Here is a 16,673-nt window from a genome sequence, read left to right on the forward strand (position 1 = left end):
AACACTTAAAAGCTGCAACAGGTCTACTAAAGAGACTGCTTACACAACGCTTGTCCGCCTTATTCTGGAGTATTGCTGTGCGGTGTGGGATCCGCATCAGGTGAGACTGAAGGATGACATCGAAAAAGTACAAAGATGGGCAGCTCATTTTGTATTATCACGAAATAAGGGAGATTGTGTCACAGACATGATATGTGAACTGGAGTCGCCATTATTAAAACAAATGCGTTTTTCGTTGAGACGCGATCTTATCATGAAATTTGAATCACCAGTTTTCTCCTCCGATTGCGAAAACATTCTGTTTGCACCCATCTACATAGGAAGAAATGATCATCATGACAAAGTAAGAGAAATCAGGCTCGCACAGAAAAATTAAAGCGCTCGTTTATTCCGCGTGCCGTTCGAGAGTGGGACGGTAGAGAGACAGCTTGACGGTGGTTCAATGACCCATCTGCCAGGCACTTTATTGTGAATAGCAGAGTAATCACATAAATGTAGATGTAGATGAATACACGGCACTGACCCGCCAATGCCTACCCCGTATAGAGGACAGTAGTGTGCACCAGCTGTATTTAGCCTCAGACCAGGAGTGCCACAGGCTAGGGGTATTGTCCAACGGTCTCCTCAAGTAGAGTATGTATGTGTGGTAGAACACTTTTGTATTTTTGTGAATACATTTCAGCAGTTGTGATTATAGGCACGCGTGCCTTATGTTGCTCTTGAGTAGCTCTCCTATTTTACACTTACATCAGCAGCACATAGGCATTTGTTGCCAAAATCGTATGCTCTCGACTAACTGTAGCTACAACTCCTGCAGACATAGTTGTGCTGCGGTACGGATAACAGGTGCGTCATAGTGTGAAACGGAAATGGCGTTATTTCTGGTGGAAACATACTTCAAATTCAAAGTATCTGGGTCGATATGATTCTTTCGGGGGAAAATTTCACACAGATTCTCCGTGAAATTCTGGAGGTAGACGGGCCAAATACAATGTCACGGCCAGCCGAAGTGAAATGATATGAACAATTTGACCAAGGCCGCATAGACGCAGAAGATACTAATTTTCTATACAGTTCATACCTTGTAGCACGCTATTTCCATCTTTTCGGGAGTCTGAAAGACAGTACGGGGTTGGGCGGTGGGGTATGTGGGAAGAAATTTTCAACTATGAGGCTGTTGACTAAATGGTTGTGGAGTGACGCCATGACCAAGAAGCGGATTTCTATCGTCGAGAAACTCATCCACTAGTAGAACGTACCGATTATTGTTTACAGGGACTTGGTAATTATGTTGACAAATATTGTCACGTATCTGTGTAACTCTGAAGTGTGCTGCAGCATTCAGTCAAATTTATTCGGGCGGCTATGATTGTGTATAGCTTATACCCTTCGTAACAGGCGGAACCTCGTCTAAAACGTAAATAAATATTAGACTGTACCAAGAAATGATCCTTTGAATTTATTCAAGGAATGTTTGCACATCATTCCAACGTACACAGTGGGATGTTATCGGCTAACGGACAGTTTAGAAATAGCCTTCCACAAGTGGTGGTCATGGCGCCGTGAGTAGGCTATTTCCAGTGCAAGCCTCGCCAACTACGTGAAAGACTACTAAGTACGTGACAGTTACGATTTTTGACAGACAGCTCCCTCCAGGTGCAATGGTGGTCCAGCTAACGTTCCAGAAAAAATTCTGGGGGTTGTGGCACCTGTCTGGAAGAGCTGGAACAGATTCTACGTGGTATGTGCCTTAACTACAAGTTTCTATACGTTTACAAAAGTGTGTGTTGTTCGTGTGATAACGTGATTGATATAGTCACCTATGACTTCACTATATCCATTGCACTGAGAAACCTGGTAAATTTGTATATTCATCTGAATAATATCAGATAGAAACTGCGAACTTTGGCTATTTGAATTGCTTTTTCATCTGGTTTCTGTTACCGTTCATATGAAAAATTGTTCATTCGATCCACGACATCATTGCTGCTGAAGCAGTTATTGCAAATAATGACGAATCTGGACGACTGGACGGAACCAACAATGAAGTGTCTACTGCCGTTACCACTCTCGCTGATGAATAGGCTCCTGTCCCCATCTCCCTTAATAACCACCCACGACCTGATGCTGCGCAAGAGGATTACCTGTATGTAGTTGTGAAATACTGTGATATGTTATATCCTGGGCTCTGACTTTCCGCTCCCAACAAGATACCGGAAGCATCAGTATCAGCCATGGTCAAAGTAAGAAAATTCTGGACGTGGCCCGATCCTCCTGAAGTCGTAAGTCGTTCGACACACAGAGCCACCTCAAGAGATCACAACGGTATCTTTCTTGCCGACCTGAAGCAGTGGTTTTCCCTGTACATATCCCTATCTTTTATATGTATGTGTTTTCTTGTAACCATTCATTTATTTTTAAGATTTCTATCCTAAAGTTTATTTTCTTGAAATCTTGTAGGTTGAAATCGACTATTTTTAGCAAGCTGAATGTGTAGATAAATGTAGATTCCAGTGAAGGCACTGCAACAATGTGACACATCCCCATAAATTTGGACAACCTGGTCTAGGGGATTAACAGCGATCTGGTGATGCAACTGGGATCACAGTAATCTTTTATTAATGACCGGTTTCGACGTCATGTAGAAGTCCTCATCAGAATATGAGCGCTGTAAGAACAATAGCAGATTAACACAAAGTTTCATGAATGTGGTGTCGGAATAGAGTAAAATGATGTAGCGATGTAGCATTTACCCATCTAAATACTGCTGGCGGCTCCTCGGATGTTAATGCAGCAACACGATCGTAAACTGCGGACTGATGGCTGCAGAAAGACTGGTTAAACAGTATGCAAATTTCGGGCCGAAAACGAATTATGTCAGCCCTGTCCAATGGTAAACGCTTCACAAAATGCGAGATACTAATGTTATATGGAATTTCCAAACAAGTTATCGTAAACTAGGTGAGAATATATAAATATGTAAATAGTCACGGATCATGAGACAAATAGTCTTTTTTATGTCAAAATTAGTGAGCTGGAAGATTGAAAGAAGATGAAATGCCACATAATGGCATTGGAACGAGTTACAAGGACGTCATTCTTAATAGTTTCCAACCGATAAGCAAAAGAACGAAACAAAAGTTTTTTTCATTTTATTTGTAAGTGCTGGCTTAACGTGATACACAAACGGAAAATAATTTCATTAAATGATAAAAACACTAAAATATGTAGATATCGCTGAATAGCAGCTAAGCAATATCGTCTAGTGAGCACTCGAAGTGACGTCGTTGTCAGGGTAAAACAGAGACAATGGTGGGAGCTAATAAATCACAGAAATATACACAGGGACGTCGACTGTAGTCATGGTAAAGGCACAGGTCCATATCTTCAATGACTTTTGGTGGACGACCCATGGGATAGGCTGCTTGGAAACTGAAGATAACATCCAAATAAAGTCGAAACCGGTCACTGACAAAATTTTATTGCGAAATAGGCTGTTGTTTTAACCGAATGTGGTACATTCACTATGGATGAGTTTTGTGTGCATTAGGTTGGTGGAAAGTTCTTAGCGTTTCTATTATGCATATTGGTATCCGGTTGCTATGGGTTTATTAATCGATTGTCTTTTTTTATTTGTAGTTTACTTTTGTTACTGAGTTTACATAATTTCATTTTGTCATTTAGAGTTAGCGAGTGGAGCTGTGGGCGTTAGAAAATGGATAATAACTGGAGAAATCGGACCATTTGCGACATATTATTTTGTTTGAGTTCAGCAGAGAGGTGACAAAGGAAACAGCCAGAAACGTTTTCGCCGTGAGTGGGGATAACCCAATTTGACACAGTACGGCAAGAAAATGGTTTTGATCTTTTAAGGAGGATCGTTTTGACATTGATGATTTTTCACTTTTAGGAAGACCTACCAGATGTTATGAAGATTGTTTGAACACATTAATCCACAATAATCCACGTCAGTGTGCTCGAGAACTGGTAATTGTGAGTAACTGCGATTATTCCACCATAGGGTGAGATTTACACTACTGGCCATTAAAATTGCTACACCAAGAAGATGACATGCTACAGACGCTAAATTTAACAGACAGGAAGAAGATGCTGTGATATGTAAATGATTAGCTTTTCGGACCACTCACACAAGGTTGGTGCCGGTGGCGACACCTACAACGTGCTGAAGTTTCAAACCGATTTCTCATAACAAACAGCAATTGACCGGCGTTGCCTCTTGAAACGTTGTTGTGATGCTTCGTGTAAGGAGGAGAGATGCGTACCATCACTTTCCGACTTTGATAAAGGTCGGATTGTAGCCTATCACGATTGCAGTTTATCGTATCGCGAGATTTCTGCTCGCGTTGGTCGAGATCCAATGACTGTTAGCAGACTATGGAATCGGTGGTTTCAGGAGGGTAATACGGAACGTCGTGCTGGATCCCAACGGCCTCGTATCACTAGCAGTCGAGATGACAGGCATCTTATCCGCATGGCTGTAACGGATCGTGCAGCCACGTCTCAATCCCTGAGTCAACAGATGGGAATGTTTGCAAGACGACAACCATCTGCACGAACAGTTCGACGACGTTTTCAGCAGCATGGACTATCAGCTCGGAGACCATGGCTGCGGTTACCCTTGACGCTGCATCACAGACAGGAGCGCCTGCAATGGTGTACTCAACGACGAACCTGGGTGCACGAATGGCAAAACGTCATTTTTTCGGATGAATACCGGTTCTGTTTACGGCATCATGATGGTCGTATGCGTGTTTGGCGACATCGCGGTTAACGCACATTGGAAGCGTGTATTCGTCATCGCCATACTGGCGTATCACCCGGCGTGATGGTAAGGGGTGCCATTGGTTGCACGTCTCTGTCACTTCTTGTTCGCATTGACGGCACTTCGAACAGTGGACGTTACATTTCAGATGTGTTACGATCCGTGGCTCTACCATTAATTCGATCTCTGTGAATCCCTACATTTCAGCAGGATAATGCAAGGCCGCATCTTGCAGGTCTTGTACGGGCCTTTCTGGATACAGAAAATGTTCGAAAGTTGCCCCGGCCAGCATATTCTCCAGATCTCTCACCAACTGAAAACGTCTGGTCAATGGTGGCCGAGCAACTGGCTCGTCACAATACTCTAGTCACTACTCTTGATGAACTCTGGTATCGTGTTGAAGCTGCATGGGCAGCTGTACCTTTACACGCCATCCAAGCTCTGTTTGACTCAATGCCCAGGCGTATCAAGGCTGTTATTACGGCCAGAGGTGGTTGTTCTGGGTACTGATTTCTTAGGATCTATGAACCCACATTGCGTGAAAATGTAATCACATGTCAGTTCTAGTATAATATATTTGTCCAATGAATGCACGTTTATCATCTGCATTTCTTCTTGTTGTAGCAATTTCAATGGCCAGTAGTATAAATACAATGGGGAAAGTTCAAAAATCGATAGTATATGGGTACCTCCCGCTCTAAGATAGTATTAGAAATACCAACGGATGGCCATGTGTGCTCTCTGCTTGCTCGTCATCAATGGGCTCGTGAACAACACCGACCATTCATACGTTGTACTGTTAATGGTGAGGAGCAATGGTATATTTATGTTAATATAGGGAAAAGAAAGGAATGGTTGAGTGCAAAGAAAGCAGCAGACCTCCGTACAGAGACCTCCAGAATCCACAAAAGACAATGTTATGCACCTGATCGAACCGAGACTGTGTGATGTGCTACGAATGGTTTCCTCGAGGTGTAACCATCACCGTTGATATTTACTGTCAACAACGCAAACGTGTTGCAGACGCAATCCAAGAACAACGAACAGGATGACTGTGAGGCATGATGCTGCTCCATATAAGGCCTACCCGCGTTCTGTAAGACTGCCAAAATACACTGTAAGGGAGTTGGGTTGAGAAGTCATTCCATACCCACCTTATTCACTTAATCTTGCGCCCTGAGATTTCATCTTTTCCCACTCTCTATCGAACAACGTTGAAGGAACTTCCACTCCGGGTGAAAATCGCTCTGATCATTCGTCGACAAGTTCTTCGCCTCAAAACCACGTGCTTTCTTTTGTCGCGGAACCTAACAATTACTCCAGGTTTGGCAGGCTGTTGTAATAGTGAAGGAGTATATTACTGATGACTAAACGCTCTGTTACGTGTTGTGGTTACTAAATTTGCGGGAAGACTGTTCGAACTTAGGCACCACTCTAATAAAATCGAGAGTGTCACACATTTGGGAAACTTGCGCTTCAATCATTATGACACGAAAAACAAATTTTCCATCCACTCCTATAAGCGACAGATTTTTGAAAACATGGAGTTCGGAAAAAGAGATCTGTAGCTATTTTGAGTAAAATCCTCAGCCTTCCATGTGAAATATTAAGAGAGTTACGTTTAAATTTCCTCAAAACCTGGAACTTAACTGGCAGATTAAAACTGTCTGCTGGACCGAGACTCAAACTCGAGACCTTTGCCTTTCGCGGGCATGTGCTGTACCGAGAGGGCTGCCGCAGCGACGATCCGGAGGCTGTGGCTAAACCGTCTCTGCAGTACCCTCTCTTCGAAGAGTTTGTAAAGACATTGCTTTCCCCAAAAGTCGATAATAATTTTTTTCTTTTGTGCATTACCTTGTCATAGTACGTATGTATCATTTATTTCAACTATTCTTTATTTGTTAATACGTGACATTGTTTCTTCATTAATTTTGTTACTGTTTTATATTTTATATTGTACGAATATGAATGCTCTGGTTTTATATGCTTTGTAAATCTTTGGTTAGGCTAGAAGTATTGTGTCAGAGAGAGAGCGAACGACTATCGATAGAGAGCGTGCGAGTTTGTGTGGTATCGTGGCCGGTTCGCGGGTGATAAACGTTGCAAAGTTCGGCATGAAAGACGGTGATACGCGGAGGAACAATTAATTACAGTGCGTCCGCTGTGTTAATAGGAGATCGTGCATTATTAAGTGAACAGTAAAACCTCAAAAGTATATCGAGTGTTTGCGGTTACGATTTTACGTACTGTGTGAACTTGTGACAATTAGCCGTGAACCAGACACCATTGTCGTGTGGAGACACTAACTGTTAGAATTGCGTGAAAGTGGAACAAACCAAAATGTTAGGTAAAAGAACAGTGCTGTGATTTGATCAAAAAACATTTATTATATCGTCCAAACTGTCTTGAAGACGACTACGTAAATTGAACTGATGTTTAATGGACTGTTATACTGATAAACACATGTGACTGTTTTCCTGTGGCAATCCGGTGAAAGAACTGTGCGAAGTATTGGCATTAACCGGATATATATCGTAAATACATTGCATAATTCCGACCTACCCGCACAGCGTGATTCATAAACTTTTAATAATAAAACGTCGCGCGCGTAACTACAACGCACCACTGGAACTATTATTATCGCGCCAGGGCTGCCAACTGATTCGACTACAACGGAGACTTGGACCACCGCCGTAACTGGAATATTAATGAAACAGGAGGATCCATCATTATCTTCACGCCACGATCCAGGATTAACTTCACACATCGTTCACACGGACCACCGCTGACGTCATCGCACTGCCTGCAGCAACAGTTAAGACATTAAAAGAAAATTATTACGCTCTCTCTCATTTCAAAATTAAAGACAATTGCAGTTAAATTAACTATTTTAAAAATACTGTCACAATATCTCAATTTTGCTTAGTTCCAATAAATATTCTTTCCATTATTTCGTCTTGTTGGCAGTGTTGAAAACCCGCCAAATTAAACTTCAATTAATAATTTTCTTTCAAAATTCTTCTCAGACATTTTGCTGCTCATTACAAATATATTTTAATGTTTGTTTGTAACTTCTTTTGGAGGGAGTACATATGTTATTTTTTGTGTAGTGAAAGTTAGCTACCACAAAATACCGTATGTTACCAGCTGATGCTGTCCGCCATTACTGCTTGAAAACTGCACCTATTTTCTCATTGGCTGTCAGCTTCAAAACAAAATTACGCATTTCGTGGGCATCTAGCAGATGCGCGATGTCTATGTAGGCCCCTACTTTAATTTGTTTTTACTTTTGCAGGTTTACTGGAATTATATTGACTTTAATTGTTCATTTGGCTCCCTTTAAAATGATTTATCGCATCTGTATAATAATTGTACTGAATTACCTAATTTATTTTTTTTCTTTTTCGTCCATGACTAACAGGGGTAATCAGATTCCTTGTATGGTTCATGTTTTATTATTTAAAAGAGTTTTTTTTTTTAGGTAGAGAACCAGCTTCTTTACAAGTTCTAGTCCTGTAAGTTTCGTAGGAGAGCTTGTGTGAAGTTTGGAAGGTAGAAAATGAGGTACAGGCGTAAGTAAAGCTGTTAGGACGGGCCATGAATTGTGCTTGCATAGCTTAGTCGGTAGAGCACTTCCCACGAAAGGCGAAGGTCCCGAGTTCGAGCCTGTCACGAAGTATGGGAATGGTACGGTGCGCAGCGGCGGGTCGCGCGCGAGGTTACTCACTGGGCGTGGGCTCGTCCTGGACGACGAGCGAGGAGATGTCCCTGGTGAGGCCGCCGACGCTGCGCGCCTGGCACATGTAGGCGCCGGTGTCCGCGTAGGCGATGTGGCGCGTGCGCAGCTCCGTGCCGTTGCCCACCAGGTCGTACTTGCGCGGCCACTGGCGCGCGCGCAGCGGCTCGTCGTTCTTCAGCCACTCCACCTGCGGACGTACCACCCACTCACTGCCAGCCGGCTGCCGAGCGAGCGCTGCACGGCGCTAAGAGGATTTTTGTCTGCCAGGGCAGTTGAACGGGAACGAAAGACTCCAGCAGGAGAAACGCTCAGGAGGTTGGGTGAACAGTGTAATGGCTCGCTGCTAGGGAACGGTTCGAGGCTAAAAGACATATTCTTGCCTTACCGTCCAAATGAATACTGTGCTTCCCTTAAAAAAAATTAATAGCTCAACTTTCATATTTATAACCAAGACGAAGAGGAGTGCCGAAGCTTAAGGACGAAATGCCCGTCAGGAACAGAGTGCAGAATACCGAGAGGCGTAAAGATGGCTGGAAAACATATGATCCGCATAGGGTTGAGGTATTTCGTAAATACGAGGGTGGATCAAAAAGTAATGCACCTGTGCCATAAATTATTTAATACTCAACATACACTCTAAGACCAAAGTCTGTATTATCGCTTTAAATATTCTCGCTTCAAACAAAGGCCGGCCGTAGTGGCCGAGCGGTTCTAGGCGCTTCAGTCTGGAACCTCGCAACCGCTACGGTCGCAGGTTGGAATCCTGCTTCGGGCATGGATGTGTGTGATGTCCTTAGGTTAGTTAGGTTTATGTAGGTCAGGCGACTGATGACCTGAGCTGTTAAGTCCCATAGTGCTCAGAGCCATTTGAACCATTTTTTATACAAAGCCTTCTTCACACAGCAAAACAAAATCACTTAATTTGTTTTCTTATAATGAGTATTCAAATCTGTCTATAACTGCAAATAGGAGCACTCATTGCTTTCTTCAAGTATAATCCGTCGTTTAGTGTTCGGAAAAAAATAAAGCAACAGAGTCATCGACTTTCCTGATTCGTCAGGTTTTAAGTCGATAAAATTTTATTTTCTGTTCGTAGCAACAGGACATTAAATCAAGTCACTTTAAAGTAAAGGCAAAATTTATCATAAAAGTATATAACTGAATAAATGTAGAATTCTGTAAATCAATCAAGATGAGGAAATCAAACATGACATCAACAGTCATTCATGATAAAACACGTATGTATTCAATGAATCATGATTAGAGTAAATTAATTAAGTAGGGATATAGACACGAATGGGGCTTGTGAACAGTTACCTACAAAGGCGAATAACAGATTTTTCTTTGCCGTTATTGAGGTATTACCATACAGTCTGGGTATTATATTGCTCCAGATACTATAAATGAAATGGATAACATCTGAATTTTTTGTGTTACAAATTTATTTTGTGTAAATTATTTCGTTACCTTACACTGAGGTAACAAAAGTCATTGCTCAGCGATATGCATATGTAAAGATGCCTGTGGTATCGTGTACACAACGTATAAAAGGGCAGTCCATTGATCGAGCTGTCATTTTACGCAGGCCGGAGTGGCCGAACGGTTCTAGGCGCTTCAGTCTGGAACCGTGCCACCTCTACGGTCGCAGGTTCGAATCCTGCCTCGGGCATGGATGTGTGTAATGTCCTTAGGTTGGTTAGGTTTAAGTAGTTCTAAGTTCTAGGGGACTGATGTCCTCAGAAGTTAAGTCCCATAGTGCTCAGACCCATTTGAACCATTTGTAGAAGTGAAGTACTCGTAAATCTACAGACAAACAAAAATTATGATTATAATTTCAGCAAAACTGGGTGATTTATTCAAGAGAAAGAGCTTCACAAATTGAGCAAGTCAATAACGCGGTGACCCACCTGTGGCCTTTTGCAAGCAGTTATTCGGCTAGGCATTGATTGATAGAATTGTTCGATGTCTTCCCGAGGGATATCGCGCCGAATTTTGTCGAAATGGCGCATTTGATTGTCAAAACTCCGAGGTGCTTGAAAGGCCCTGTGCATAGGGCTCCAAACGTTGTCTGTTGGAAAGAGATACGGCGACTTTACTGCACAAAGTAAGGTTTGGCAAACACGAAACTAGCAGTAGAAACAGTTGCCGTGTGCGGGAGGTCATTAACTTGCTGAAATGTAGGGCCAGGATCGCTTCCTATGAGAGGTGAAAAAAGGGGCGTAGAAAATCGTCGACGTGCCGCTGTGTTGTAATGGTGTCGCGGATGACAGCCGAAGAGGAACTGCTGTGAAAAGAAATGGCGCCCTAGATCGTCGCTCCTCGCTATCGGCCGTATGGCGGGCGACAATCAGGTCAGTATCCAGTCGATGTCAGGGGCGTGTCCAAACACATATTTGGCCTGGAATCACATTGACTGGAGTAGAACTGACTTCAGTGATGAGTCCGACTTCAAACTGAACCCCGATTACAAGCGGAGACTTGGATAGAGATGCCCCACAAGGCGGTGGGATGCCAACCTGACTGTCGCCCTCAATGCGGCCTGACAACCGGAGTATCAGTCTGGGGTGCCATTTCTTTTCCTAACAACATCCCTTTGGTTGTCATCCACGGCACCCTTGCAGTACAATGGCTCGTCCATGATATTCTACGCACCTTTCTGTTGCCCTTCATGGAAAGCCCTCCTGGGATTTCATTTCAGCAAGGTAATGCCTCCTCGCACTCGGTGTGAGGTTCTGCTACCTGCCTTTGTACTTTTCAGACCTTACTTGGGCAGCAAGAACGTTTGGAGCATTGAGGGCAGGGCCTTCCAACTAGCTCAAGATTTTGACGATCTAACGCACCAGTTGGACAGAATTTGACTTTATATCCGTTAGCAGGACATGCGACAACTCTGTCAATCGATGTCAAGCAGAATTACTGTTTGCGTAAGGGCCAGAGGTGGATCAACGCATTATTTATGAAGCTCTTCAATAAATCATCCAATTTTTTGAAATTGTAGTAATTTGGCTGTCCATCTACATAACAGTTACGGATTTGCGTCCCGTTCCGTTAATTCCTTCGCGATGCGTCGTTTTATTGTGTTGTAGTGTATAACATCAGAATTTTCCACCCCGATAGCTGAATGGCTATCGTGTTGCTTGACGGCGGTGGTTCGCGCATATACACTTCCAACTTTGCCGGCACGGTAGCTCAGCGTGTTCGGTCAGAGGGTTAGCTGCCCTCTGTAATTAAAAAAAAAAAACTGAGTTAATCAATCAACAACGAGCTTAAACGGATGTCTTACGACGTCCGCCCAGAAAAGATGCAACGAACAAAATGAGATTAAAAGAAAAAAATGGTCAGCGTGACTGACTGCCGTCCTAAGGGGCCCAAGTTCGTTTCCCGGCTGGATTGGTAATTTTCTCCGCTCAGGGACTGGGTGTTGTGTTGTCTTCATCATCATTTTATCCCCATCCGGCGCGCAGGTCACCCAATGTGGCGTCGAATGTAATAAGACCTACACCAACGCGGCCAGACCTGCCCCGTAAGGGGCCTCCCGGTCAATGACGCCAAACTCACATTTCGCTTTTCATTTTCACAGCAGAATTAGTGCAGATCATACCCTGAACTGTCCTCTGAACAACACAACCGTTCAATGTAGTCAACATGCGTTTGTACACTCCTGGAAATTGAAATAAGAACACCGTGAATTCATTGTCCCAGGAAGGGGAAACTTTATTGACACATTCCTGGGGTCAGATACATCACATGATCACACTGACAGAACCACAGGCACATAGACACAGGCAACAGAGCATGCACAATGTCGGCACTAGTACAGTGTATATCCACCTTTCGCAGCAATGCAGGCTGCTATTCTCCCATGGAGACGATCGTAGAGATGCTGGATGTAGTCCTGTGGAACGGCTTGCCATGCCATTTCCACCTGGCGCCTCAGTTGGACCAGCGTTCGTGCTGGACGTGCACACCGCGTGAGACGACGCTTCATCCAGTCCCAAACATGCTCAATGGGGGACAGATCCGGAGATCTTGCTGGCCAGGGTAGTTGACTTACACCTTCTAGAGCACGTTGGGTGGCACGGGATACATGCGGACGTGCATTGTCCTGTTGGAACAGCAAGTTCCCTTGCCGGTCTAGGAATGGTAGAACGATGGGTTCGATGACGGTTTGGATGTACCGTGCACTATTCAGTGTCCCCTCGACGATCACCAGTGGTGTACGGCCAGTGTAGGAGATCGCTCCCCACACCATGATGCCGGGTGTTGGCCCTGTGTGCCTCGGTCGTATGCAGTCCTGATTGTGGCGCTCACCTGCACGGCGCCAAACACGCATACGACCATCATTGGCACCAAGGCAGAAGCGACTCTCATCGCTGAAGACGACACGTCTACATTCGTCCCTCCATTCACGCCTGTCGCGACACCACTGGAGGCGGGCTGCACGATGTTGGGGCGTGAGCGGAAGACGGCCTAACGGTGTGCGGGACCGTAGCCCAGCTTCATGGAGACGGTTGCGAATGGTCCTCGCCGATACCCCAGGAGCAACAGTGTCCCTAATTTGCTGGGAAGTGGCGGTGCGGTCCCCTACGGCACTGCGTAGGATCCTACGGTCTTGGCGTGCATCCGTGCGTCGCTGCGGTCCGGTCCCAGGTCGACGGGCACGTGCACCTTCCGCCGACCACTGGCGACAACATCGATGTACTGTGGAGACCTCACGTCCCACGTGTTGAGCAATTCGGCGGTACGTCCACCCGGCCTCCCGCATGCCCACTATACGCCCTCGCTCAAAGTCCGTCAACTGCACATACGGTTCACGTCCACGCTGTCGCGGCATGCTACCAGTGTTAAAGACTGCGATGGAGCTCCGTATGCCACGGCAAACTGGCTGACACTGACGGCGGCGGTGCACAAATGCTGCGCAGCTAGCGCCATTCGACGGCCAACACCGCGGTTCCTGGTGTGTCCGCTGTGCCGTGCGTGTGATCATTGCTTGTACAGCCGTCTAGCAGTGTCCGGAGCAAGTATGGTGGGTCTGACACACCGGTGTCAATGTGTTCTTTTTTCCATTTCCAGGAGTGTATATGTTTGCACCATCGTCAAACCCAGGCAAAAAAAAACAGTTTTTAAAAATTGATGATTTTACATCCCCATGGTTTTGAAGCCCTTTTAGTCTCATCGATGTAGAAAATGTATTGAGACGGTGTAATGGACATCAGTAATGTGAGGTGTTGGATGATAGCGGAAAAAAGGAGACTGCAGATAAACCGCAGGCGACCGTTCGATTACATCTGTCAATGATGCCACTCGAGGACGTGATGAAGAGGTGATTCGCAGATACAGGCGCATTAGAGCTCACAGTCACCACCTTTAAAATCATTAGGAGAAAAATGGTTCAAGAACCAAAACCGTGAGTTTTTCAAACTCATGTTGATGTTTGGTTTCAGCGATGGCACAAATGTGCACAAGTGCATGACGACTACGTTGAACGCCCTTGTTGTGTGGAGGACTGTTCAGTTTATGACCTGTACTAATTCTGCAGTTATAAATTCATTATTAAAATCTTTATGACACAGGACACATTATTTTTGGATCCACCCCCGTGTCAATTACTGAGTAACGAATATGTGACAAGAGTCGAAGTATCGTTTCGTTAGTATCACAGAGATTTACTTACTCGCATTGTTTCCTCATCTCACAGACTTCCTGCTCGATTCGCGTCAGGTCGGAAGTGTTCAAGTTCTTCCAAGCCTTTGCCTTCTGCGGAATTGGAGAAACGGAAACATTTCGTTACTGGCCTTTCTGCTTCCCACACTTTCGTGCTGACTCGGTAGTTATCGTAGCCTTCCAATTTCTTATTAACAGCAGAACAAGTTGTCGGCGACACGTAGTACCGACTACGTTTAAGTCACTCACCAAGTTTTCTTTCCTCGCATGCATTTCGTGTCCGACTCGGGTGGAGTCTGCTATCTGTAATCCTCTGATTCCTTTTACACACGCTACAGTATCCACCGTACGACAAATTGCTGCCTTTAGATAGCCCACAACGTTACGGGGCGGGGGTGTTAAACGGGGCTGCGACCTTCTGCTGTCCGACAACCGCACCCTCGCCTTGTCGCCCCAGAGGAGGGCAGCCGGGTGCCAGAACTGGCGTGTGTGCGGTAACAGCCTACGAGAAGTGGCAGCGCCGCGATTCGGTTTCGAATAATTTTGACGCGACACAGTGCTACTCCTGCAACTTCAGCAGTAGAGCCACGGTGTGTGTTCATCAGACAGCAGAAGAGAAAAATCGGTACTGGAAAAGATCCCACTCAAACGGCATATTCACGGGCTCGGCTATACCCACAACTTGATAGGTTGGCAAAAAAGTATTTATGTCTAATGACTACATCGTGAATGATGTTCAGTAAAGAAAGTATGAAGTGACGAATACTTCTGTTTCTTGACAATACCGAATAAATGTAGTACAAAATTTAGTCGTTACTTCTACAGCCCTAGATCCACATATCCTGCTTTCCACTGTAGAAAATAAAGAAGAATCGTTAGTGTTTAGTGTCTTGGTGATGACGAGGTCATGGGAGACGAAGTACGTTAGATAGGGCAAATCGCCCGCTTTCTTTCCATAGGCATCTGCGTGGCCTTTGTCGTTAAGCAGTATCGGGAACACACGGGAAGCCTAAATGTGGTGGCCGGCAGAGAATCTGAAGTGCTGTCCTACCGATTGCAAACCGAAGATCTTAATCACCGCACCACCCCTTTCAGTCCCATACGCAGAACAGGGTTATGAACGCTGACTGAAAACAACAAAACAATCAGTAGCTGCAACATTCAGTGCTGGATAAAGCCCTCTGTAGACATTCCCATGCATTATCGTCTTCAGTAATAAACAGCCAAGCTGATCCTGCACATTGTCTAATGTCATCCATTCACCTCCCATTAGGTCTTTACCCTATATTTTCAAAATAAATGGAATCCCAATATTACAGTATTGTTTCTAGTAGGCATTGTAAATCGTGTGCCATAACGGTGCTTTTAACATGGGTTTGAACGGCTTCAGAAAATAAAAGTAAGATGGCCAATCGTAATGACACAGACCACTCATGCGCCACGGGACTATTCGGTAGCCGCCGTGTCATCGAACTTTTGTTTACGTACTCTTCTTGTTTTGCTTCTTTTCCCCATCTTGTACTTCACCCTCCCTCTTCCCTTTCCTGGTCGCCTTACCTGATATTTTTCGTCTGTTAGAAAACTTCACACCCTCGGAAATGGTGCTCAGGCTACTAGCCCAGGCCGGCGTCCCTTATCTCAGCCTCAGCATCCACATTGGCTCTCTTTTCAGCCATCCTTTAATTTATACCAGTAACAAAGTATTTTTCTGCACACTACTGAATATCAAAATAAATTTTATAAGACAGGTGTAAGGAAAAATTAACTTTTTTGTGCGGATAGAATCTCTATCCGTAGGGCGAAAACTGTAAATACAGTTTCTATGATTTAAGAGGAAATTTTTGATCCTTCTGACTGGAAGTTATTTGGGTTTGTGCATGTTAACTTCACAGAAACAGAGAAAACGTAGTGATTGAACTAGCCAAGATAGGGTTATACTCTTTTGCCCAACTGAAGTTGAGTTCACCTTTAGGAGGGGACGTTTCTGAAAATCACCAAAAATGTCAATTTTCAATTCATTTTTTATTTATTAGTAGGACTCATGGACAATAAGTTCACAACGTTTCAGTGATGAAACCGCATCAGAAGTGACTGACAAATAATTAAATGTGCGTCGTGACCTACTTGGCACGCCCACTTTTTGAAGCAACACTTCAATACTAGCTCGGTGAACAACGATTCCGTGGATTACTTTTAAGCAAACATTCGTGGGATTCATCTAGAAGGCACCAATATATACTCTTTGGTTTTATTGCCCATCTGTGACTCTGTTCCGTATCTCACTAGGTACCCCTTGAGAGAGACGTCGCAGGTTCAATCTTTAGTACGCTCATTTGAAAGTGTTGCGTTAACAGTTACGACGAGAAAAATATGACGCATCATGTGCCTCTGGAAGGCTAAAGAAAATGAGTGTCCGGGAGGTGCACAGATCAATCTTGTATGGGATGTACATATTACGCTTCATAAAATGGACATCGTCCATATTCA

At 44.4% G+C, this 16,673-nt stretch overlaps 1 protein-coding gene across 1 annotated transcript in view; it reads right to left on the minus strand.

Annotated features, from left to right (window-relative positions):
* LOC126253249 (follistatin-related protein 5-like) overlaps positions 1–16,673 on the minus strand; it is a 144,934-nt gene that overhangs the window by 82,555 nt on the left and 45,706 nt on the right. Inside the window, exon 7 of the mRNA XM_049954487.1 lies at positions 8,511–8,709. Coding sequence (XP_049810444.1) covers positions 8,511–8,709 — 199 coding nt within the window. The remainder of the gene's footprint in view (positions 1–8,510; positions 8,710–16,673) is intronic.

This window comes from Schistocerca nitens, chromosome 1, assembly GCF_023898315.1.
Source record: "Schistocerca nitens isolate TAMUIC-IGC-003100 chromosome 1, iqSchNite1.1, whole genome shotgun sequence".
NCBI lineage: Eukaryota > Metazoa > Arthropoda > Insecta > Orthoptera > Acrididae > Schistocerca > Schistocerca nitens.